The sequence below is a fragment of the Marmota marmota genome, unplaced genomic scaffold (assembly GCF_001458135.2).
Source record: "Marmota marmota marmota unplaced genomic scaffold, marMar, whole genome shotgun sequence".
Taxonomy (NCBI): domain Eukaryota; kingdom Metazoa; phylum Chordata; class Mammalia; order Rodentia; family Sciuridae; genus Marmota; species Marmota marmota.
The window spans coordinates 2,387,273-2,413,792 of NW_026000294.1; the positions used below are offsets into that span (position 1 = coordinate 2,387,273).

Here is a 26,520-nt window from a genome sequence, read left to right on the forward strand (position 1 = left end):
TGTGATAGAATGGATTTTATTATATTTAAGATAATTGATTACAGCATTGATTATACAGAGCCATTTCTCAGTGCTCTTTTCTGTCCACTTAAGAAATCGGAATACACCATGATGAGAATTAGTAATGTCAAAACAAGATCACTGGTCATTATCTTGGGTACAAATACACACTTAATTGTTTGACACTTTATTGAACGCAAAGCAAGATTCAGCATCTTTGCCTTCGTTGCACACAGCCGAAGCAGTAGCCCAGGGAAGGGAAGGCGGCACGGTTTTCCTTGGCAGAGAAGGCACGTGCCCCATAGTCCTGTTGTGTCGTGGGAAGATTTAGCCCATGTTCTGTCGGTTGCCATAGCCCCTAGGATGGGTATCCTTCCAATCATCCCACTCCCTTGCTCTGTGGATTGTTTTCTCATCATCCTCTTCTTCCTTTTTTTCTTGATCTTCCTGTTGCTGAGCTGTCCTTTTGAATTCAGCTGAAGTGGGATTACAAGAAATAGGGAGGTAAGAAATTGAGGGAGAAAGTTAATAAATGATGTCAGGGGGCTCAATTCCACTCTGAACACAACCTCAGACAAACAAAACAGGAATATAGCTAGCTGCCTGCTATGGGCCCAACAGAAGTGGGGAGAATATTTCTATTGCTCAATTACTTCTAATATATGCTAAATAACAGCAAGAAAAAGTCGTTTCCACAAGAAGCTGAAACTGAGGCTGGACACAGTGGTGCACACCTGTAATTCCAATAACTCAGGAGGCTGAGACAGGAGGACTGCAAGTTTGAGGCCAGCCTCAGCAACTTAGCAAGACCTTAAGCAACTTAGCTAGACTCTATTCTCAAAATTTAAAATAAAAATGGCTGGGGATGTTGCTCAGTGGTTAAGCATCCCTGGTTCAATCCCTAGTACAAAAATAAAAAGTAGAACTATAGAAGCCCTGAACGAATTCTATTTTTTTGAAAGAATTCTTGCTAAAATAGTCAACAACCCATCGTCAAACAAAAATACCACCACCAACACCAATAAAACTCCAGCAATTCAAAACCACTAAAGTAAAACATGTTTATGATTTGTGAAAGTCTGGGCTGCTCTGATGCTGGGTAATTCCCTGAACAGACAAGATGACCAGGATCTCTTCATAAGCCTGGATTTCAAAAGTCAGACCGCATGGGAATTTTTCTCCTTCCCTCATTTCTTTTTTTATAGTTATACAATTTTGGACCCTCCAGAAAATACTGCCTATGCGTTGTTTTACATATTCTTGGGAAAAGTTCTGAGATCCAAATGGCACTTATTATGCAGTGTACACCCAAAAGAAATTAAACTAATATACATCTCTCTTTTGAATTAGCTTTTTCCTTTGTGGGGTTTAAAGCGCCATTTTCCTGGCTACCCTGAGTTTGCCCATGAGAAATATTCTCATCGCTATGACAAAGAATGAAATACGTGGGGATCTGATCTACTGGCTTAGAATAGAAATCTCGTGTTCTTTTCTTAACCTCTTCATTGTAAAATACCAGAAACCACAAAAATGTGTGTAAGAGTAAAGCTTTTATAAGGAGGTCTTACAGCCTCCACTTGGTCAAGATATAGATTTTTTTGTAGCCATCCCCAAAGTCTCCGTGTTCATCATATAAATCACAACCCCCCCCCCACACAACAAAAATAACCATCATACTGCTATTCTACTAATAACTTCCCAGAGTTTATTATAGCTTTATTACCCAAGTGTACATCCTTATACACCAGTTGTCCATTTGTACTACATTCATTTTTTACTCAATGATTTTTAGTATAGAGTTGTGCAACCATCACAGCAATCCAATTAAAAAAGAATTTCTATCATCCCCCAAAGATCTCTTATACCCAGTTACAGTTAATTGCCATTCCTTCTCTCACTCTAGTCCCCCAAATCACTAATCCATTTTTTGCCTCAAATAGATTTGCCTATCTTGGATATTTCATATAAACAGATGATGTCATCTATAACTGACTTCTTTCTCTTAACACAATGTTTTGGAGGTTAATCTTGGCTACTTAAAAATATTTTGAAAACTTTTTTTTATCTTCAGATTACCCAACTGCCCCTTTCCAAGGTATCTATTTGAGGAAGCTGGGTGCATCTGATCTGTAGTTTCCCAGAGCCTGGATTTTGCTGAATGCACACACGATAGTCTGAAGTTTTTCTGCACTTCCTGCAGATTGGCAACTGGATGTAAAGATTTGAGACATGTTAAATCCTTTTGGCATGATTATAAGAGGTGCTACATTCCCTCATGAGGAGGCATACAACATCTGTCTCCTTTGTTGGATTGTTATGGTTTGAATCTTTTCTTTATTCCACATTTTCTATTGGTGCCTTATAGTTGTATGTAATGATGGGATTTGGTGTTACATATGTCCCTCAAAGGCTATGTGTTAAAGGCTGGGTCACCAGCCTGTGGTGCTACTGGATGTGGTGGAACCTTTAGGAAATGGGGCCTAGTGGGATGTCTTCAGGTCACTGGGGGCATGCACTTGAAGGGGACAGTGAGACCATGGCCCCTTCCTCTTTGTTTCCAGGACACCACAAGATGAGCAGCTCTGCTCCATCACATGTTCCCTGCCATAAGCTGCCTCACCACTGGCCCAAAAGCACAAGAGTCAACTATATGAACTGAAACCTCTGAAATCATGAGCCAAAATAAATTTCTACTCCTTTTCAATTGATCATTTCAGGTATTTTGTCTCAGCAACAGAAAGCTAACTGTGCCAATGCCTAGATCCATTACTTTACAGTGGTTGTAGAAAGGTGTTATTATTTAACATTTCTTTTTCACTGACTGGAATTTTTTTTTTTTTTTTTTGGTACCAGGGATTGAACTCAGGGGCCCTCAACCACTGAGCCACACCCCAGCTCTATTTTGTATTTTATTTAGAGATAGGGTCTCACTGAGTTACTTAGTGTCTTCGCTGTAGCTGTGAACTCTCAAAACTCTCAATCCTCCTGCTTCAGCCTCCTGAGCCAATGGGATTTACAGGCATGCACCACTGTGCCCGGCTGGATTTTTTTTAAAGAGAGACTTTCCCTCATTTATTACTATGTAGTTACCCAGTAGGAAAGAAAAATACTTCTTTCATCTCCCACAACTCGAGAAAGTAAATGGGTTCCCTATCAGCCTCTAAATCTGAACAATCATTTTTCGTTTAAATTATGAACTCGTGGATTTAAACATATTGGATGGATTTCAACTAACTGCATAATTTTTTTTGATACTGGGAACTGAGCCCAGGGGTGTTTTACCACTGAGCTACATCCCCAGTCCTTTTTATTTTTCGAGACAGGGTCTTGCTAAGTTGTCCAGGCTGGCCTCCAACTTGTGATCCTCCTGTAGCCTCCCCTATAGCTGGTATTACAAGTGTATACCACTGTGCCCAGCTATATTGAACTTGTTTTTGATGACCTAGGCAGTTTTTGGGGAATACTGCTCAGTTGTTCTGAAGGATGTTCCTCAACTGGTATAGCCTGCTTTTTTCATAATTTGACTAGGGCTATGGGTTTGAAGGAGAATAACACAGAAATGAAGTACTCTTCTCACCATATCCTACCAGGGGTAATATATTATGTTGTTGACCTCACTGATCACTGATGATAATCCTTTTCTTTGTATATGTGTGTTGCTGGGGGTTGAACCTAGGCTGCACACATGCTAGGCAAGAGCTCTACCTACCACTGAGCTATATCCCCAGCCCACTAATTATCTCTCTCTCTCTCTCTCTTTTTTTTAGGGCTGAGACCACTAGGCAAGTGCTCTGCCACTGAGGTAAAGCCCCAACCCCCGCACTAATAATCTTGATCACCTGATCAAGGCAGTGTCTGCAGGGTTCTCAATTGTAAATTTGCTCTTCTCCACACCTTATCCTCTGTAGTCTTTGGAACCAAAATGCTAAACATAGTTCACACTTAAGTAGTGAGCAGTTAGCTCTACTTCCTTAAAGCAGGAATATCTATACAAATTATATGGAAGATTTTTTTTTTTCCTAGTAGGGGAAATTCATTTCTTTCCTTTCATTTAATAAATAGTAGATTTCTATCACTATGGACTCTCAGTTATTTATTTTACTCCAAATGAGATAATCTCACACTGTTATTTATTGTCCTGCTCAAACATTTGCAGTTTTGGCCACTGATAGTGCTTCCAGTGGCTCCTGTGTCCCTTTAACACCATCAATATTCTTTTCTTTTGAGCTCTTCTTTATTTTTCAGTACCATAAGATGCTCCAAGTTATCTTGTATATCCCTTAATCCAGGCCTAGAATCAGCCATTTCTCCAAGGAGCCCTAGTTCTTTTGTTGAAGAATAGTATTAGAAAACAGTCTTTGGGATGCTGGGGTTGTAGCTCAGTGGTAGACCACTTGCCTAGCATGTGTGAGGCACTGGGTTTGACCCTTAGCACTGCAAATAAATAGACAAATAAATAAATAGTCCATCAACATATAAAAAAATATTTAAAAAAAAGTATTTGAGGGGCTGGGGCTGGGGCTCAGTGGCAGAGCGCTGGCCTAGTACATGCAAGGACCTGGGTTCGACCTCAGCACCACATAAAAATAAACAATATAAAGGTATTCTGAAAAAGAAAAAAAGAGTATTTGGAATACCTATCAACATACCAGTGATATTCTTCAGAGAACTAGAAAAAATAATCCTAAAATTTGTATGGAAACACACACACAAAGACCAAAGCAATCTTGAGTAAAAAGAACAAAGCAGGAGGCATTATACTACCTGACTTGAAAATATATTGTGAAGCAATAGTAATCAAAACAGCATAGTTTGGCATAAAAAACAGATATATAGACCAAAGGAATAGAATACAGAATACTCTATAAGTAAATCCACAAAGCTATAGCCAAATGATCTTTGCCAAAGCTGCTAAGAATATCCACTAGGGAAAAAGATGATCTTTCCTATACATGGTATTGGGTAAATTGTATATCCACATGCAGAAGAATTCAACTAGACACCTATCTCTCACCAGTTTCAAAAGTCAACTCAAAATAGATTAAACACTCAAATGTAAGACCTGAAACTATGAAATTACCAGTAGAAAATACAGGAGAAACAGTGAAATAGACAAGGACTTTTGGACAAGACCCTAAAAGCACAGGGGGAAAAAAAAAAGCAAAAACAGACAAATGGGATTACATGGATCTAAAAAGCTTCCACATGGCAAAGGAAACAAGAGTGGAGAGACAACCTATAGAATGGGAGAAAATCTTTGCAAATTATACATCTGATAAGGGACTAATGTCCAGAGTATAGAAGGAACTCCAAAACAAAAAACCAAAATGAAACAAAACAACAATCCCTCACAAATAATCCAATGAAAAAATGGGCAATAGGCAGGTGTGGGTGGTGGGGCATGCCTGTAATCCCAGTGGCTTGGGAGGTGGGGGCAAGAGAATTGCGAGTTCAAAGCCAACCTCAGCAACAGTGAGGCGCTGAGCAAGTCAGTGAGACCCTGTCTCTAATAAAATACAAAATAGGGCTGGGATATGGCTCAGCGGTTGAGTGCCTCTGAGTTTAATCTCTGGTACCAAAAAAAATGGCAATAGGCTTAAGCAGACATTTCTCAAAAGACACACAAATGACCAACAAGTATATAAAAAATGCTAATATCACTAATCCTCAGGGAAGTGCAAATCAAAACTACAATGAAATATCACCCCTTTTCAGTAAGAACAACTTACCAAAAGATAAAAGATAATAAGTGCTGGTGAGAATGTGGAGAAAAGGAACCCTTGTTTGTATACTGTTTAGCAATGTAAATCAGTACAGCCATTGTGGAGAAGAGTGGGGAGGGTCCTTAAAAATTAAAAACAAAACAAAAACAAACAAAAAACAGCTGCCATATGATCTAGCAATCCCACTACTGGGCACATATCCAAAGGAAATGAAATCAGTCACTGAAGAGACATCTACATGTTTATTGTAGAACTATTGACAATAGCTAAGAAAATGGAAACCAAGTGTTCATTAACTGAGGAATGGATAAAGATAAACACAACAGAATACTATTTGGTAATAAAAAGGATGGAATCTGCCATTTGTGACAACATGGATTGAATTGGAAATCCCTGTTAATTGAAATAAATCAGGCACAGAAAGACAACTGCTGCGTGATCCCATTCACATTTGGAATCTAAAAACATTGATCTCACAGAGGGTGAGAATAGAAAGGTGGTTACCAGAGATGGTGAAGAGTAGGAGAGAGGGAGGGATGGGGAAAGGGTGATCAGTGGGTACTAAGTTACAGTTAGGAGAAAAAAAAATTCTGGTATTCTATTGCAGAGTAAGGTGACTAGATAATGATAATGTACAGTATATTTTAAAAGTTAGAAGAGGCCTGGAGGTTTAGTTCAGTTGTAGAGCATTTGCTTAGCATGTGCACTGCCCTGGGTTCAATCCCTAGCACTCCCCCCAAAAGCTAGGATTTTGAATGTTTTTAATCACAAAAAAAGGACAAATGTTTGAAGAGATAGATATGCTTATCCTGATTTGAAAAATGTACAATGTATTCATGTTTTGAAACATCATGATACCCCATAAATATGCATAATTTTTGTGTCAATTTAAAAAATTAAGCATATTTTTAAAAGAAGAAATCAAGATTTGCATGTTAAAAGTACTTATTGCTACTGTCAATTACCTTTTTTGTATTTAGTACTGTCTGTGGCTGGAACCCAGGGCCTCACATTTAAAGCAGATGCTCTACCACTGAGTTATACTCCCCCGCATTTTTCTTTCCTTTTTTTTTTTTGGGGGGGGGGCAGTGCTGGGGATTAAACCCAGGACCTTGCTCATGCTATTTCTGCTGTACTACTGAGCTACACCCCCAGCCCCCAACTATCCTTTTTGAAGCCATACTAGCCAAGTGGAAACAGCACCAAAGTGCATACTGAGTCCTTTTGATACGACCTTAGTAGTAGTCTTTGAAGGTTTCTTCTCTATATATTATGATAACATGCTCCAAGTTTGTCTCATATATTTCCTGCCTAGTCATGGAATTACTATTTCTCTAAGATATCCTGATTTCTTTTAATAGGAATGGTATTTCAATACCACAATCTTGGTTATTAGGTATATTCATTGCTACTGTGTTATCCCTGTTTGTAAGCCTTTTCAGTGGATAGAGCAAAGGTATGTGCATTTATATTTAAATACAATTTTTCATGAGTTTATATTCAGGATTACAGTTTTTTTTAACCCAACTCTTGAATTACATCTGTATCCTTCCATACTAAAAGTCCTAATTCTCAAAGACTGAAGATAAAATTAACACTCATTTACATTAGCTCACATTATGTAAACACTCATTTACATTAGCTCACATTAAATAATCTTGGAATAATTGCACTAACATTGCCACAAATATAATTACTGAGAACAGTTAAATTTTTCATATATGCTTTGTCTATTTCTTCATTTTTAAAAATGGCAGTAAACTATACCTACATTATCTGAGCATACAGGTATTATACACTCTACTCTCTCCCTTTTAACTCCCACTGTTAATTCTATAAGTAAAGTATTTACTACTCATACTAGTCCTTGTCAATGTCTCTCACCACTGTGGTTGTCTGAATCTCATTCTCTAGCCAATTCCCCAGAAAGGGCCCGTTGGAACAGCATTTCCTGAGTTCCTCTATGTTGATAAATGTCTATACCCTTTATACTCGAAAGTAAGGTAGATAGAATTCCCTGGCTATTTTCTCCCTTTGAATATCTTAAATATTTGCCACTGTTTTCTTGTGGCGTACAGTGTGGCTGTTGAAAAGTTTGAAGGTAATGTAAGATTCTTTCCTTTATAAGTACATCACCGTTTGAGTACTGGGGAGTGAACCCAGTGGTGCTCTATTACTGCGCTACATTCCCAGCCCTGTCCCTTCATTTTTTTTCTTTGTTGTCTTTAGTGTATGTCATTCTATCTCAAACCCTGATTATGCTTCCTTAAAATTTTTTCCTTTTTATCTTAGTTAGGCATTTTCTGTTTATTCATTTTTGTTTAGAAATTGTCTTCCTTTTTTAAATGATTCTTTTCCAGAAGTTGTCACCACTTTTTATTTTTTGATAATGGGGATTGAGCTCAGGGGCACTCAACCACTGAACCACATCCCCAGCCCTATTCTGTATTTTTATTAGGGTAAGGGTTTCACTGAGTTTCTTAGTGCCTTCTCCATTGCTGAGGCTGGCTTTGAACTTGTGATCCTCCTGTCTCAGCCTCCTGAGCCACTGGGATTACAGGTGTGTGCCACCACACCTGGCTGTCACATTTCTAATCCTGATTTATATCTCCTTTGATATCTCTGATATCCTTTTATTTCCTATCTTCTGACTCATGTAAATATATTATGATTCAGATTTGGTTCTTTTTGAGTACATATTTCTAGAGTGTTTTTAATTCTTTTCTCTCCTTAAAATAATTTTCTGTGGGATTTGACCTTGAAAATTTTCTGTTCATTTATTTTACAACTTTGATATATTTTATATATTATCAAATTCATCCACTTACAGTGTACAGAGTTCAATGATTTGAAGTATATTCAGAGTTGTGCAACCTTCACCCTACTCTTGTTCATTTTCATGTAAAATAAGTATTTTTCAACTTTTAGAAAGATGTGTGGTTCAGGGTGGCTAATCCAACTTCACAGAGGCTACATTTTCTGCTGTTTTTACAGAAGCTAAAGAAATATGGTGCCTTGCTTGATTAGAGTTCCTGGTTCTAGTTCTCTTTCCCACTTTTACCTGGACTTTCTTCACTATTGTTCCTGTCCTGCTTTAATTTCAAGTCTACTCCAAGTAATTTCTCTGCAGTGTGGGATCCTGTCCCAGAAAGGAAACCTGGTGGATTAATAATTTCAATAGATCTTAAGGACTATCTGCTCTGCAAAATTCAACAAGATTTGCCACTTAACAGCTGAAGAACTATAGTTACTTTAACCTTTTTGCTACATAGTAGTCCACTGTGTGAATATATAAAATGTCTTCATCCTTTCTAGTATTTATGGGCATTTGAGTAGTGTTCACTCTGAGCTATTACAAAGAACAATGCTATAAACAATTGTGTTATAATATTGTAGACATATGGTCTTATTCCTCTCATGTACATAACGAGGAGTAAAATTATAAGGTCATGGAGGTATATGTACGTTCAACTTTTATGGATCACTATCACCTACCTTCATCACCCACTAGATTCCTTATCTTTCTTGTTTCCTCTATTTACTTTGGGCTTACTTTGTTCTCTTTTTTCCTGATTTAGGAAGGTAGAATCTTACTAAGTAGTTGATTTTTTTCTTCCTTTTTTCTAACTTAAGGGTTGAGAAAGTTATACGTATTTCCTTCTGCACTACTTTAATCTCTATTCCACAAATGTTGATATTCTTCCCTCATTATCATTTAGTTCAAAGAATTTTCTATTTTTCCTTGTGATTTCTTCTTTGACTCATGGGTGATTTAGGTGTGAGTCAATTTTCAAATATCTGAGTACTTTCTAGGTATATTATTGATTACTAATTTAATTCCAAAATCCCATTATAATCTGATTACTGTGACTTCACATGAAAATTTACTGAGATTTATTGATGGCCCATTAATATGGTCTACCTTTGTTGAATGTACCATGTACATCTGAAAAGAAGGTGTACACTGCAGTTGTTGGATATAGTTGTTCTATAAATATTAAATATATTGAGGTGGCTGAGAGGTTAAACAGATCTTCTTCTGTATCCTGAATTTTGTTCACTATATCTATGAATTATTGAAAAAGAGGTACTAAAATCTCCAAACATACAGGTAGACTTGTCTGTTTCTCCATTTAATTTTGTCAAATATTTTATTCATGTATTTTGAAACTTGCTATAGGTATAAACACCCTTATCATTGGTATATTCCTGATCAACTGCCCCTTTATCAGTATGAAATCTTTCTCCAGTAATACTTTTTGTCCTTAAGTCCAGTAATACTTTTTGTCCTTAAGTCAACTGAACTGTACACTGTAATATATCTAATATTAATATAGCTACCACAACTTTCTTATCTCCTGTTAGCATGGTGTATCTCTCTAATCTTTTTATTTTTGACTAACCTATGTCTTTGATTTAGAAAAATATCTCTTATCAATAGTATGCAGTTGGACATGATAATCTATTCTTTAATTCTAATCTGAATGCTTATTCTACTTATATTTATGGTGTTCTGAATTTGGCCATTCTAATAGGCGTGCAATAGTATCTCACCATGGTTTTAATTTGCATTTTCCTGATGTTATATGACATGGAACATCTTTTTATATACTTATTTTCCATGTGTATATCTTCTTTGGCGAGGTGTTTGTTAAGGACTTTGGCCCCATTTTTGATGGGACTATTCATTTTCTTACTGTCCAGTTTTAAGCCTTCTTTGCACATTTTAGATAACAGTTTCTTATCAGAAATATCTTTAGCAAGTATTTTCTTCCAGTCTGTGGCTTATCTTCTCATTGTCTTGATGTATCTTTAAAGTGGTTGTTCTAGGAAATACAATCTTCATCTCTAACTTTCCAGTCTACTCAGAATTAATGTACCCTGTGGTAGGCAGCCTCAAAGATGGTGCCCAACAATCCAACTCTCCTAGAATTCATGCTTTCCCACATTATATCGGGGTTGTTCTATGAGAACAAAGAACATGGAAGAAGTCATAGAACATCACTTCCAACATTAAGTTATAAAAGACACCAAGGCTTTTGATCTTGGCTCAATCTCTCTCTCAGTTTATTCTGGAGAAAGGAAGATGTTTAATTGTGAGCAACTCTGTAGAGAGACCTCCTGCTATCAACCATCATCAATGAGCATGGCAACAGATCCTCCAGCCCCAGTCAAGTTTTCAGAAGACTGTAGCTCCAGCTGATAGCAACTTTATGAGGGGCCCTGAGCCAGAACCACTCAGGTGTTCCTGGATTCTTCATCCTTAGAAACTATGTGATACAATGAATGTTTATTATTTTAAGCTATTAAATATCAATTTGTTACACAGCAACAGTTAAGATGTACCATATAAAATAGAAGAAATCTCACATATAGTCCCATTTACTGTTTGTATTTTTTTTGCTACCGCTGTCACATACATCACGTTACATTATAAACCCAAGACAATACAAAAATATTTTTTGCTACAAGAAGCCATATATACTTTTAAACAATTATTTATGTAGGCAGGGAAGAGTAGTAGTTACCACTTAATTACCATTTCTGCTGCTCTTCACTCCTACTTGAATATCTAAGCTTTTATCTGATATCTTTCCCTTTAGCCTGAAGAACTATAACATTTCTTTAATACCAATTTTCTAGTGAAGAATCCTTTTAGCTTTAATTTACCTAAAAATGCCCTAATTTCATCTTTAGTTTTATGGATATTTTCAATGGATATAAAGTGATGGTTTGGCAGTTCCCCACACCCAGGCATTTCACTGTCTCTGACTCCCATTGTTTCTAATGGGAAGTCAGCAACAATGTATATCATTGTTCTCCTATACAGAATGTATACTTTATCCCTGTTTGCTTTCAAAATTTCTTCTTTTGGTTTTTAGCATTTTAACCATGATGTGCCTATGTATGATTTTCTTCATATTTAATAAACTGCTTGGGGCTTTTCAAGATTTCTGAATCTATAAATGTGCAGCAACCATCCATTTCTTCAAATATTTTTTCTGCCCCCATCTCCTTCTCCAATTACATGTACATTAAACCTTTTTACATCGTTCCACAGGTCACCAAGTTACTGTTTACTTTTTTCAATCCTTTTTTTTTTCAGAGTAGATAATTCTGATTGATCTTTAAGCCGATACTTGATTCTGTCAGCCAGTCTGCTATCAAGCTGATTTAGACATATTTACATTTCAGATATTATTTTTCAGTTCCAGAACTTTTTTTGGTCCTGGGGAATTGAACCAGGGGAGCTTTACCACTGAGCTACATCCCCAGCCCTTTTTATTTTGAAACAGGGTCTCACTAAGTTGCTGAGGCTGGCCTCAAATTTATGATCCTTCTGCTTCAGCCTCCCAAGTTACTGGGATTAAAGGCATGCACCACCAGGCCTTGCTTAGTTCCAGAATTTTTTGGTGTATAGTTTCTATTTCACTCCTGAAATTTCTTAGCTTTTCATTCATTATAAGCTTATTTCCCTCTCTGTCCTTTTTAACTCCCTGTCTGATAAATTCCAACACCTGAGGTTGATACTCTTTGATTGCCTTTCCTCTTGAAAATGAGTCAGTTTCCTGTTTTTTCCCCATGTCTAGTAGCTTAAGACTGAATCCTAAACAATATGAATTGTACACAGGTGGTCCCTAACTGATGATGGTTCAACTTACAATGGTACAAAAGTGATATGCACATAACTGCAACTGTATTTCAAATTTTAAATTATGATCCCCCCCAAGGCTAGCAATATACAGTATGATTCTCTTGATTCTGAGCAACCAGTCACAAAATCACCAGGGTAAACAACCCACACTCTACAGTATGCTGTGTTGCTAAGCTATGTTGTTTAGTAGGCTAGCTCTATTTTCCACTTTTCATGTTTTAAATTTATGATGGGTTTAACCAGGATGTAACCCTTTCTCAAGCTGAGGAATATCTGTATTATAAAGATTCTGAATTGTTTAATTCCTCTGAAGAGTACTGACTTTTAAATTTTACAAGGTGACTAACTTGTCTAGGACCAAAATGCCAAATGCTACCTCCCTTGGACTGTGAAATAGTTGAATTTTCCACTATTTTAATCTTAGCTAAGGTGCTTGAAGTCCTTTCTGTACATGAAGAGTTTAGGAGTTATCCACAGATTTCTGCATGGTTTATATGCAGAATCAAGGAAACTTCACTTTGGTTCTCTCCTTTCTGGGATACCCTCCCCCTCACTTTTCAGTTTCTTTAGTTACCCTGGACTCAGTTGTCTAATTCCTCAATGAACAAGAGAGCAATTTCTATCCAGATTTTAGCTATTCCACATCACAGAAACTGCAAACTGCCCACAGGTGAAGAGCTATGAAAAATATAGGAAACCCTTTCAAATGATCACTATTTTCTGTGCTAGAAAAGAACAGCACTAGGGCTGGGATTTGGAAGGCCTGAATTTAAATCCTAGTTTGACCCCTATCATATGGTAATTCAGTTTATAGAGACCATGTCCTCATCTTAAAATGGGGATAAGAATGTCTACTTCATGGGTTTGTAAAAAGAGGGTCAAATGCATTAAGAAAACCGAGGCTCTGAGGGGCTGGATGATGTTCCATCTGTTAAGTGGCAAGGGTTGGGTTGGTCACCCCAGGTCTCTCCATCCTTATACTGCTACACCATATGACTCTCACCTTTCTGAGGGCTACTCTCTCCATCTTTGGATGCCAAAGAGACTGTTCAAGTTGGGCACCAAGAATATATGAAGTCAAAGTCCCTGTTCTCAATAAATTCCAAGTACCACAAGTGTTGTCTGCCTTCCAGTTTATGCCTGCTTCTGATCACTCTCCAGTGCCTTCAGGTAATTTTTAAAAAATATTTTGTTCAGTTTGTAATTGTTAATGTGTATGCAGGGCTGGCCTGATACAACCTGCTCTGCCATTATAAAAGATGAATTGCTGTCCATGGATTCTTGGGTTTTTCTATCTTTTTGCTGTTTTTAATGTCATGATACCTGGAGAAATTGACAAATTATACTGCTACTGTCCCCATCCTCCCAGAATAATCTGCTATTTATTTTAATTATAAACATGACATTGCCTAAAATCTTTCTATTACTTAGAATCTTTGCCCAGATTACTCCTCAAAGGGCAACAACATCTCAGAATTTCATTACCAGAGAGTAAGGATCAGTAATGCAGCTATTTTCCCCTCACTCCTACATACCTGATGTTGCTTTGGCTATTCCTTGATCTGGTAATGCTCCATATTTTCGATGCTGCTCATACCAGTCACTTACTGTCATAGTTGCCAGACTTGGATAACCAGCTCCAAATACTCTGCAAAAATCACATTGCACTTAGAAAATAAAATAACAGCATTAATAAGCCTTTTTACTTTAATGACAAGGTCGTGTCTGCTTCAGTCTTATTCCCCTACCCAACTCTCTTCTGAGGACTTGTACAACCAACCATGAAGATACATAAAAAGAGGCATCCCAGAAGACACACTGAAATCAAGAGCTTGCATGAGAAAATAAACAGTTCAGGATCATCTCCCAATAAGCCAATGCCCCACAGAGCAATGATCACACTGTGGAATGAGAATTTACAGTTGGTGGCCTCTGGAAGACCACCCTATGGAATAGCATCAATAACTCAGAATTAAATTACAGAAAAGCAATTAAATTATAGAAAAGTCCTTTTGAGAATTGTAGTTGAAGGCAGGAAAAATAGGAATGATGGAAAACTTCTAAAAATAATAATTCTCTGGGCTGGGGATGTGGCTCAAGCGGTAGCGCGCTCGCCTGGCATGCGTGCTGCCCGGGTTCGATCCTCAGCACCACATACAAAGATGTTGTGTCCGCCGATAACTAAAAAATAAATATTAAAATTCTCTAAAAAAAATAAAAATAAAATAAAATAAAAATAATAATTCTCCATTAGATTCCTTTTTCTTCCTGCTTTATTTCCTTCTTTTTAAGCTCAATGTGAAGGAAATGACTGAGACAGACAGACATTAAAAAAGTATCAAAGGCTGGGATTGTGGCTCAGTGGTAGAGCACGTGACTTGCATGTGTGAGGCACTGGGGTCGATTCTTAGCACTACATAAAAATAAATAAAGGCATTGTGTCCATCTACAACTAAAAAATAATATTAAAAAAAAAAGAAAGTATCAAGAGAATTAACATTCCTTTGATGAAAGAATGGCTTCCATAGGTGAAGACATGACTTTCCACAATGCCCATTCTGGGCATCACTCATGCACTGCCATGGAGCCATCAAAACAGGGGACTGTAAAGGTAAACCACTTTCCAGTACTACCTACTTGGCTTGGGCCTTGTTCCGAGTAAGTACGAAGGGTTTCATTGGAGGCCTCTCCTGAAGAGACTCTGGGTGAGAAGTTGATGCCTAAGAAGAAAATAAATTTCAGAGGTGCGTTTGCCATTTTACCCACCTATCATACAGACTCTGAAGTCTTTTGGTGTTAGAAAAGCTCGGATTAAAAATTCACCCACTTTCTGTGTCAGTCTTAAAGATATAGCTCTCAAGGGGACTTGACTACTTTGCTAAAAAGAGAAAGTTGAGAACGTTCTCCAGAAATAATCTTACCACTAGAAAAAAAAAATTACTTGATTTAAAAACACCCCCTCCAGTCAGGCGTTGTGGTGCACACCTGTAACTCCAGCAACCTGGGAAACTGAGACAGGAGGATCGCAAGTGCAAAGCCAGCCTCAGCACTTAGCAACACCATGTCTCAAAAACAAAAGGGCTAGGGATATAACTCAGTGGCAAAATACCCCTGGGTTCAATCCCCAGTACCAAATAAATAAATAAATAAATAAACAAACAAACTAAATTAAAAAAATACCCCCCCAAAGGAGATTTCAAAGTCCCTTCCATGTTCCATCTAAATTCCTTGAGCTGAATTTGAAGCCCTTTTCCTCAGCTTGGCCTTCGGTGGAAATGATGAATGAATTATTAAAGTCCCTTCTAAAACTCCTTCCAATATAATTATGCTAATAATTATCAAGAACCCCTAGGGTGTTTTGAAAATGGATGTTTACAAATGAAAGGGGGAGAGGATAGGCAGAAGTTTTTGTGAAAAGGTATACAGAAATGTTTCAAGGAACCTTGGCTTTCTAGAGATACAAGGAAACAAAGAATGGTTAAAAAAACGGTGCTCATTTTGTTCTAGCTTCATAATCTCAAAAGCCAATCCCAATACTACATGAGAAAGCATTAAAAACAACAACAACAAAAAAAAAAAACAAAAAAAAAAACAAAAAAAAAAACACCCACTAAATAAAGAAAGGGACAGGGCAGGATCCAGAAGAGTCTAGCCTCAAAATGCTTGAAAACCACTCATCTGGATACGCCCAAAGGGCCTTAAGGCCCCTTAGAATACTAACTGCTTATTCTGTGATCTTTTAACAGGAAGAACCAGGTTGATATTATCCTGAGGCAAGAGGTCCTGGGATAATTAGCACAAAACAAATTAGGAAGAGGTTTTCTCTCAGGACTTAAGTAAATGCCTATAACCAGCTGATAAATTCAACTCAATTCATGTTGCAGCTTGTACCAAAGAACAAGTGGCAGCACAGCCTATCCTTTTGAAGCAGCAGCTCCAAAACAGGGTTAGGATCTTCAAAGACAGCCAAAGTTGTGTTACACCAGGTTTTCTTTATCATTAATCTGGGCATTCTGTGCATGGAGATGTCCTAGCTCTGGTGTCTCCTATTTGGGGGATCTAAAGGTGTGAGAGTGCATCTCTGTGTAAGGTTAAGTTCTAATTCCTCCCCCAACCTAAACACACTCTCTGGTCTTTTATTTCATTTTTCTCTTTTCTCTTTCTTCCCAGTTCTGTTTTTCTTCCCATTCCCATCCTATTCTTCTTTCCCTTTATCACAGTCAAGCAGATTTTAAAGGCCTCCCTTCCTATGCCTGACTTAAGCAGCTATGACTTGCCACAGCCAAAATCAATTTTCATTTCAGGGAAGTCTCTGTCCCCCATGCTATGTCATAAAATTACAAATAACTAGAAGTGTGTTACAGAGTAGAAAGCACTAGGGAATGCTATTACAAGCTAAAGAGAAAGCTACCCTAATGAACCACCAGCTTTTTTCTACTTATCCTATTAAGAACAATGATTTTACAGACTTACAAGGATTTTAATTGATTACTCTCCTGTAGAATATTCGACCTTCTCACAGCAGCATTTTGAGCTATGTGGTCAGTGACCAGGCTTACCTCTCTTGAAGAGTCTTTTTCTCTCAGGATCTTTATTTCCTGGTCAATGCTCTCAATCTCTTCTAAGCTGATACCAATCCACCTCCGAAGCTGAAGGAAGTTATATTCACGAACACGCTCATCATCTGCTTGACCACTTTCCACAGCAGATTTCAGTGTAGACAACCTATGCTCCACCTCCTTCTTCTGCTTGTATCTGTTCCACAGAAAAGCATTACCCATGAACTTAAAAATAAAGAGGTATTCCTTCAAAAGAAGGCCACGCTAAGTTTTTACCTTTGCAAATGTCCAGGTAGTAAGTACACAGATTTCCATCTTGACAGGAATATAGATTCTATAACCCAGAGCCTGCCACCAGCCAGTTCCCTCAGACTACAAAGCAAGGAAGGGCCTAAAAGAGGCTGAGAAATAACATTCTGAAACCAGAAAAATATAGATGTAACCTGATCTTGGCACGTCCTGCCATAATCTCTAGGGAGAGTGTACCTTAGTCATCTGATTATATCAACCCTGAATTGACTGTGTGCTTAATGTCACACAGTGCTTCCCACAGGGTTTCCAATTGAGAGAAAAAAAATCTTCAAAGAATCATAGAATGTTAGGGGTCATTTAACTTGCTATTGATATAGGAATTCCTTGTAAAACAGCCTAATAAATGATCATCTCTTTTCTTCGAGGCAAAACATTCCCAGCACTTCTGACTCATACTTTTCTAATTCAAAGACTCATAAACACCTAGCTGCCTTTTTCAGAATATGTTCTAGTATATCCTCTATCATTCATCCAACAAATATCTCCAGAGTGCCTATTGTGTGATCAGCACTGTTAGTGCTGGAGATACAGTTTATAAAAGAAAATTCTTTGCTTTTGTGAAGCTTTCATTCTAGTGGGAGAAGACAAAGAGAGAGATGATGAGTCAGGTCTAAGTACTGTGAAGCAGTAAAAACCAAGGTCAAGTGGATTGAGTGATGGTGTGAAAGTAGGAGTGCTATTATATACAAAGTGGTCAGGAGAGACATCTCTGAAAAGGTGGCATCTGAGCAAAGTTTTCAAGCAAACAACAAGCAAGTCATACCGATATCTGAAAACCGTTCTAAGAGAAGAAAATCAAAGGCTCAGGAAGAGCACCTGGCCTGGCATGCTTGGGAAATAACAAGGCGACTATTATGGCTGGAATGTGAAAAAGAGTGATAGGAAATGAGGTCAGAGAGCAAGCAAGCCAGGGCATAATGTGTAGAACCTTATAGGCCTTGATACCCCCAAATACCAAATACCATGGTATTTTGAGTGAGATGGGAAAGCCACCTGAGGCTTTAAATAGAATACATGACATGAATAAACAGAGAGACATGAAGACTTTTCTAAAAATATATGGGGCATTCTGGTGTTGTGTGGAGTCAGGGCTGGGAAACAAGGGTGGAATCACAGGGAAAGCGATTGAGAGAATACTGCCAAAATCCAGGTGAGAGGATATAACTTGAAAGAGGGAGATGGAGAGGGTGAGATATAGATGTATTTAAAATGTAACTTGAGGAGCTGGGGTTGTGGCTCAGCAGTAGAGTGCTCACCTAGGATGCAGGAGGCACTGGGTTCAATCCTCAGTACCACATAAAAATAAAATAAAGGTTATTGTGTCCACCTACAACTAAAAAACATAATTAAAAAATACATATATATAACTTGATATATTTATCAAATTATCACAGGGCTCCAGGATTCATGAAAAAATCAACTCTGGAAACACTCTTTGTTACAAAAAATTTTAGGTTCTTCTGCTCTTTTTACCCAATAAACCAGCAAAAACAACTGTCACAGCCCATGATAGCCAGACTTCTAAATAAAATACTACAAAGGTCAATTCCTAGCTCATGAATGCTACTAGCGATATGACCTGAGAATGTTTAACCATTCCTACTGCTACTCCTACCTTCTTTCCTGGAGGAACCTATGTCACAGGAAAACAAACACACACACACACACACACACACACACACACACACACACACGACCTTAGAATGCATATAATCCAGGATAAATTCTGGGTTAGTCTAGTGGTCCTCTGACTAAGGTTCTTTTGCTTCTTTTCCCATTCTCCTTATGTGTACAATCCCACACTTTTTGCTCCCTTCCTTCTTTTCCACTTCCTTGCTTCTGTGATTTGGCTCTTTTTCATTCTTTCGATTTCTGGCTGCTTATCACCTGCTCTTTTAGACCAGTGTTTTAAAACCATTTTGTCTTGGCAATAGAATCCTGTCTTCTAATGAGAGCTTATATGGAAACCCAATAATTTATGAGCAAATAAAATCTGCCTTAATGGAATCAGGAGAGTTCCCAACATTACTCAGAAACTGTGGTGAAATCTTAGGTTCTTGAGGAACAGATTGAAAACCACTGTCCTAGACTTCATCACTGTTCTAGAGTTCCCATAGTGGGCCATATAACATGGAAGCAGTCCCTAAAACCTTAAAATTCCCTACCTGTGACCTTTGACTCTGGGAAACTTTCACCCTTCCCTTGTTGTTTCTAAGCTGGTGAACAGATCTAAGGAATTAAACATTTGTCAATGGATTAACTACAAACCCTTATTAACCAGTTTTAGCTTTTTGTTTACCCTCTGGGGAGACTTCGTCTCCTGATCATGCTTGCCAGATAGCCAGCCACTGTAGAATCCAATTTCCCTTTTCACCTTAAAATCTCTGCAGATCCACTCTTCCTCTTTTTACTCTTGTAAATTTTACTCTTGTCATTGCCATTCCACTTTCCCTATCAATCTAGTCCCCGAACACATTCCTCCAGGCCTCACTCTATCAATCACTTTCCCTGCCATTAGCAGCTATTATTTTTTTACTCTATTGGTGCCTTTTCCATTTTGGAAACACTTTCCCTCAACCCATTTTCTACCCTTTCAAATGATGCACTCTTTTCTATTGTACAGACGAAACAGGATTAGGACTAGGAATTTAAAGACCTGAGTTTAAATCTTAGCCTGCCCATGTATGCGAGCTATGTAATTTTTGGCAAGTCAATTCTCAGAGCTCATTTCCACAGTTCCCAAATGGGGGTCTATTTCATGGGGTTGCTAAGAGGATCAAATGGAAAAATGCACACAAAAATGGGAAAAATACACATAAAAATGCTTTATAAGTGACAACACAAATTTTGTCAGTGATGAGGAAATTGAGGCTATAAGGGGCTAGATGATACCCCATATATTAAGTGGTAGAAAATGGTCAGCCCAGGTCTGATTCCAAATAATCTCTTTCTAATACACCGTATTGCTTCCATCTTTCTGAATACCATTCATACCTGTTCCTCTCTCTACAAATACTTACTTTGATACAATTACTGAATGGGCACCAAGAGATACAATGATACAATTAGGATAGTAAAATACAATTACTTATGGTCTCTGAGCTTGTAGAGTTCCAAGTCTAGAGACTAAGTGTCATGCTGTGATAAGTAATATCAACTAAGTGCTACAGTATCAGCAGGAAAGGGAGGGAAAGGCTTCAAAGAGGACATTACATCTGTTCTCTTGGTAAGTTCTCCTTTATTTACCTGTTAAGTCTTTTTTCTTTGATTACTCTTTCCCTCTTTTTCTTTCTTCCTTAACTTGCCTCAAGGTTTTATCCTTGGCTTTTATTCTTTCTACTTGTTTTTCCTTGGAAAACTCATGCATACTCACCATAACAGAAGACTCCTAATTTTTTGCATCAGCCACAAAACAGTCTCATAAATTTTAGTTGCACATTTCCAAGTCTTTGGAAATGGCTATCCAGTTGTCATTTTAGGACCTAAATTCAGTAAATCCCAAACTAGAGTCATTACTTACCCAGCTTCTACTTCTTCAGTTCTGTCAAAAGAATGGAGGTGCTGTTAAACAACCAGACTCACACTCACTCCTCAAAGATGGGAATTAGAGAACATACGTGAAGAAACAGGTTTGAGAGAGGAAAGACATACCATTTAGATGTTTTATTTAGGATGGCCTCATTGCCTGAAGTCATTGATGGGGAACTTATAGAAAGTAAAGAAGGATCTGAATAGTATGTATGTGTATGTGTGTGTTGCTGGGGATGGAACCCAGGGCATCATGCATAGTAGGCAAGTGATCTACGATTGTGCTACACCCCCAGCCCTGAATAATTTGTTTTCTAATCCTATCAATGCTTCTTATAAAAGTAGTACCTATGATATCTATAACTTCATTTTTATTACTTCATCCTATTTGGAATTCTTTTGTCTTTCTCATTTCCCTTTCAATACTTTGTACGTATCTATTCCTTATGCAGAACTCTGTCCATACTATACTTAACTTCTGCCAAACCAGGCTATTATCTATTCCTTGTACATAGGTTAATCTACCTGCCTTTGGGCTTTTGCTCACATCATTTCTCTTGCTTGTCAACAGCAAATATTGCTTGAGCACCTTCTATGTGCCAAGCCCTGTGCTAGGCATACCACAGTGAATGAGAAAAATGGCTTCTGCCCTCATGGAGTATACATGTATACATGTAGTAGGGGAGAGAGACAAAAACCCAGAAAGATAGAAATAACTGCATGTGAGATAAATGCCATGAAAGAAACAAACATGGAGCAAAGAGACAGAATGACAGACATTAACTTAGAGAATGGTCTGGAAAGGCCTCTCCAAAAAGAGACATTTAAGACCAAAAAGAATGAGAATTTTCCATATAAAGAGCATTCCATGCAAAGAGAACAGGATGTACAAAAATTCAACAAAGGAAAGGAACCATGTCTGTCAAAGAACTGAAAGGTGACTATTACAGCTAGAGTCTATTCAATGAGGGGAGAATGTACACAATGAGATGGGAACGACAGGGACCAGATCATGCAGGGCCTTGTAGTTAGTGGTTCAGCTATTTCAGATGAGAGATTCCAGTGGCTTAGACTGAGGTATGCTAGTGAAGATGAAGAGAAATAGAAGGATAGGCAACCTTTTGTGGCTAGAATTGACAGGCCTTGCTGATAGACTACATGAGGAAATTCAGAAAAAGGGAGGAATTGAAGCTAACTCTTAGGGTTCTTGCTTACATACCTGGCTGAATGGTGGTGTACTTACTGAGATGGTGAAGACTGGGGCATGGGAGTATACTTGGGGGTCAAAAAGCCAAGGGTTTGGGCTTGGGCTGTAGCTCAGTGGTAGAGTGCTTGCCTAGCATGCACGAGGCCCTGGGTTTGATCCCCAGCACTGCAAGGAACAAAAAATAAATACATAAATAAATAAATAAAAGAAAAAGCCATGGGCTTGGGGTGTAGCTCAGTGGTAGAGTGCTTGCCTATCATGCACAAGGCCCCCAGTTCAATCAATACCCAGTACTCCGGCGGGTGGTGGGGGAGCCAAGAGTTCAATTTTATCACATGTTAAATTTGAGATGTCTATGAAACACCCACAAATTGTGCTGGAAGTATGGATCTGAAGGTCAAGAGGCGTCTGGGCTAGTGATATGAAAGTGGGAGCTATTAGCATAAAGAAAGTGTTGCTATCTCATCTGTCAGACACTTTAAAAAATGTTCAAATGAACTATAGTTTGGTAGTAGAGTATTTACCTAGCGCATATAAGGCCCAGCGCCAAAGGGGGGGAAAAAAAGAAAGAAAAGAAAAACGTCAAAGATCAAGCTTGTAGGCCAAAGAAATGCAGACCTAAATAATAAGATACCATTTTCTATTTGCCCAATTGGATTTTCTAAGTGCAGTGGGACATACTCTGAAATTCTGTTATTGTAGGCAGTAACAGTTACCCCACATAAGGAACTTTAAAATATTCAAACCCTTTGACCTAATAACTGGTCCTTCTAGAAATCTATCCAAAGGAAACAGAGATAGATGTGGCTAAAGATATTTGCATATAGTATTAAATAGCAAAAAAATCATAGTCTAAATATTTGACAATAATAGTTTAAATAATCATGTTACAACTATGTGTGGAATATTACATAACCATTAAATGTCATGGTTTTGAAAAACATGGGGAAATGCTCACAATATTAGGTTAAAAAAACAGGATAAAAGCTATATTTACAGTATTATTCCAAATTTATTAGCTAAAATAACTATATATCTGAAAGAAAATACATCAGAAGTTAACAATGACATCTATGAGTACTAGGATTAAGCTTATTTTTGATTTTTAATCTTGTTCAGTAAACTTGCTACAATGAGCATTGTTACGTTTACATTTAAGAAAAACTTGTCATTCCTATTTTCTTTTAATTTCCATTTTTAACCATCCTTCAAGACTCATCTTACATGCTGTTACATTCTGGAATTTTTTCCTCATTCCTCCAACTACATGAGAGCACTCCCTCATCTCTCTCTACAACACTATGTATCTATGGCATTTAGTCTTTTTTTTTTTTTTGTATAATTATTGGATAAAAGAGTCACTGTTTAAACTACCTGGCATATGCCAATGGGCTGCTCCCCAATTTCTTACAAAAATAGGATGCCAAGCTCCACTTTGTTATCAATCTATCCCATATCTCCAAAATATCATTCACTGTCACTCACTATCCCCTTATCAGAGTATATTATTCTTCATAGCTCTTACCAACTAAAATTACATTATTTACTGGCTTATTGTCTGTCTCCATCAGAAAAATAGCTCTGTGATGGCACTGGAATTGTCTGGTTCTCCAGTATCCAGAACAGTTCCTGGCACAAAAGGCTCAATAAATATTTGTTGAATAAAGTAATCAATTTTCAGCTATCTAGGCCAAGCCTCTTTTCTGAACTTCAGGCCACCAGATACCTCTACTTGGATGTCTTCTAGGTATCTTAAACTCAAAATATCTTAATAATGAATTCATCCTCTCCCCTGTTGTCTTCTATTCCCCATCTCAATGAATTCCAGAGCCAACACCTAAATCAGAAACATAGACATCTTCCTTGCTGCTTCCTTTATCCTACCTCCTACAACCAATTAATCACCAGGTTTTCTATAGATTTAACCCTCTTGAATAAAGATATCCCTCTGCCAATGCCCTACTGAGTCATCACCTCTATGACCTAAGTGGATCTAATGTACTAGTTAAAATGCATATATGACCATGCTACTCTTTCAAAAAATTCTTCAGTTGATCCCAGTCCCCAAAGTAAGCTCTTTAGCTGACCTACCCAAAAAGGCAGCTAAAAACTTATGAAATATGTGCCAGATGTTGTGCTCTTCTATGTGTTTTATTTCACTTATGTTTAACCCTATGAAACAGGTATGATTAGTATTTAGATTTCACATAATAGGAAACCTGAGGCTCACATAGGTTAAGTAACTCACCCAAAGTCCAGTGACTAAAAATAAAGCTAGGACTTAAACCCAGATTTGTGACTCTGCAAACCCTACACTTAGCCACAAATATATAATCCTCACTGACTCCGAGTGCTTACTGTGTCACACTGTGCTAAGCTAAATACTCTGTCACTTCAATCCTCATACCTACTCTATGAGGAGGGACCTATTATTATCATCTCAATTTTGCAGAGGGGGAAATTAGGTAACTTGTCCCCAATCAGAGTAATTAAATGATGGAGCTGAATTTAAACACTTTCCAAAGTTCTTAGGAACAAGGTTGCTCCTTCACTTTCCTCAGATCCCAAGCTTGTTTGGTCTGGATCCTAGATTTTCAACATCATTCCTTTCCCCTTTTCTTCACTCTCCTTTTGTTATAAGCATCACTTATGCTTCTGGGTGCTGTTCCACCCTCACACATCCCCACCTTGACACTGTTTCTTTGGCTTAACAAATGCTGTTACCTCTGCTGGCTAATGCCCTTCTCTCCTCTTCCTCAGGATAATATTCTTATTAATCCTTAATAAACTCTGCACAGGAATCACCTTTTCCAGGGAGTCTTCTCCTCTCTTTAATTCCCTCTTTGGCTAATGCCCTCCTGTCTGCTCTCACAGTACCTTATACATCTCTTTCTGACATCACTTTATATTATTATTGTTTCTCTATTTCCTTCACCATATTTCAGATAATCAAAGACAAGAACCCCTCATACAGTTTGTATCCAAAATGCCTAGCATAGTTTCTAGACACTGTGAGCACCCATTCAATGTTAAAACAAACAACAAAAAAACTAAGAGTAAGCAACTTTTTCAAAGTCACATCATGAGGTTGTGTTCAGGATGTTACACATCCGATCCAGTACTATTAGAACTGCTCAACAACAGAACATAGACTACAGCTCTGAGACACTGTGCCCTTCAGAGATATTTACCCCATACAAATATTATGCTGTGATGTGGAAAAGATTGGGAGCCACTGCAAAACTACATTGCTGCTCTCAGCAGTAGGGGTCTAATGGTTAGGTATGGTTACCTCAATAAAGGCAGAGGCTTCTCAAAAAAGCTTTTAAAGTCTGCTCTCACCAGGATCTATGCTCAATAAAAACCAGAAGATTGACATACACCATTCTGTCCTCCACACACACAAAAGCACACGCACCCCCCAATAACGCTGCCATTGGGCAGGCCTCAAATTACAGCTATTGACCCACCTCTCTATTTTAGCCTGTCTTTGAGATGCCATAGCAACGAGGCTAGGATAGGCCATGGAGGAACTAGCAGTATTATTTTCAGCTGAGTTGTTCTTGGTTTTGGGCAGCTGAAACCGTGCCACATGATAATAATGGCACTGAGTTAAGAAGTTTATAAAGTGTTCTCGAGCTTGCTGTAAATGCTCTAGACGCTTGCTGGGGTTCACTTGTTTCATGGTGAGGGCTCCTTGAAACGCTGGCACCATCAGGTACTTCAAGTCGGTGGAAGCAATCTCTTCCAAATCTTCATTTCGGCTGGAAAGAGCAAAGAGCAAAAGAGGCTGTGAAGCCTGGCCGAGCACTCAAACCATGGCCTTTGCTTCCCGGGGAAGAGGAGAGCTAGGAAATAGTGGGGCAAAGGCGAGAGCAGCCAGTTTCTATATAAGGAGCCCAGCGCTCACGCCCAAAGCCTAAGCAGTCAGCCGACAGAATCGAGAGTTATTAATCATCTGGGAAAAAAGGCGGACAATGTAAACATACACACGATCGCAGCGAGTAACAACTTAAGGGTCACAGTCGTAAAGGTCCTTTTCACCAAAGCGCAACGGCTCCACCCTTGGCAACCATTATTACTTTCGTTCTCAGCCGTTATTACCCTCTCCCCCATACCTGAACAAATCAAGCTGTGATAACATTTCGGTAGCCTTCTCAAGGAGGTCCAGTGCCTTTAACACCTTATCTTGAACCATCCGGGAACCGGTGGGTTCAATCGCTACTTCCACTTCATCCAGAAGCTTCCGGCTGGTTTCGAACAACTCGGGAAGCCGCGGCAGCTCTAACTCGTCTTCAGACGCTGCCATCTTGGGGGAGGGAGGAACCCGGAAGACCTCACTTCCGGGGTCAAAGGCAATCTTTGTAAAGGAGAATTCCGAGAGCCCTTACGACACCGGAAGTGGCGTCGCATTGGCCAGTCGCTTAATTGTTACAAAAGCGTCAAGGGACTTCCGGGAGCCGCCGTTTGCCGGCCCTGGCAACGGAGTTTCCATAGAGCCATTTTGCCAGGCAGCGTGTTAAAAGTTGTAGGTAT

At 38.4% G+C, this 26,520-nt stretch overlaps 1 protein-coding gene and 1 non-coding gene across 2 annotated transcripts; one reads left to right on the plus strand and one right to left on the minus strand.

The window, feature by feature from the left end:
• On the minus strand, nucleotides 1-26,520 carry Igbp1 (immunoglobulin binding protein 1). The gene is made up of 6 exons (XM_015501648.2): nucleotides 26,103-26,520; nucleotides 25,455-25,748; nucleotides 16,938-17,133; nucleotides 15,016-15,098; nucleotides 13,914-14,026; nucleotides 1-476 (listed from the first exon to the last, which is right to left on the minus strand). Exons 1-6 carry the CDS (start codon nucleotides 26,291-26,293, stop codon nucleotides 328-330), a joined length of 1,026 nt encoding a protein of 341 aa, XP_015357134.1. The 5' UTR covers nucleotides 26,294-26,520; the 3' UTR covers nucleotides 1-327.
• On the plus strand, nucleotides 22,084-22,155 carry Trnaa-agc. Its single transcript has one exon. It is a non-coding gene; the product is annotated as a tRNA-Ala (tRNA).

Excerpts from the sequence above, each read along its gene's own strand:
- Igbp1 (XM_015501648.2), bottom strand. The coding sequence starts at position 26,293 with ATGGCAGCGTCTGAAGACGAGTTAGAGCTGCCGCGGCTTCCCGAGTTG. Across the intron at positions 25,749-26,102 it reads TCACAGCTTGATTTGTTCAG|CCGAAATGAAGATTTGGAAG; the intron begins GTATGGGGGAGA and ends TGCTCTTTCCAG. Across the intron at positions 14,027-15,015 it reads CGGAACAAGGCCCAAGCCAA|AGTATTTGGAGCTGGTTATC; the intron begins GTAGGTAGTACT and ends TGATTTTTGCAG.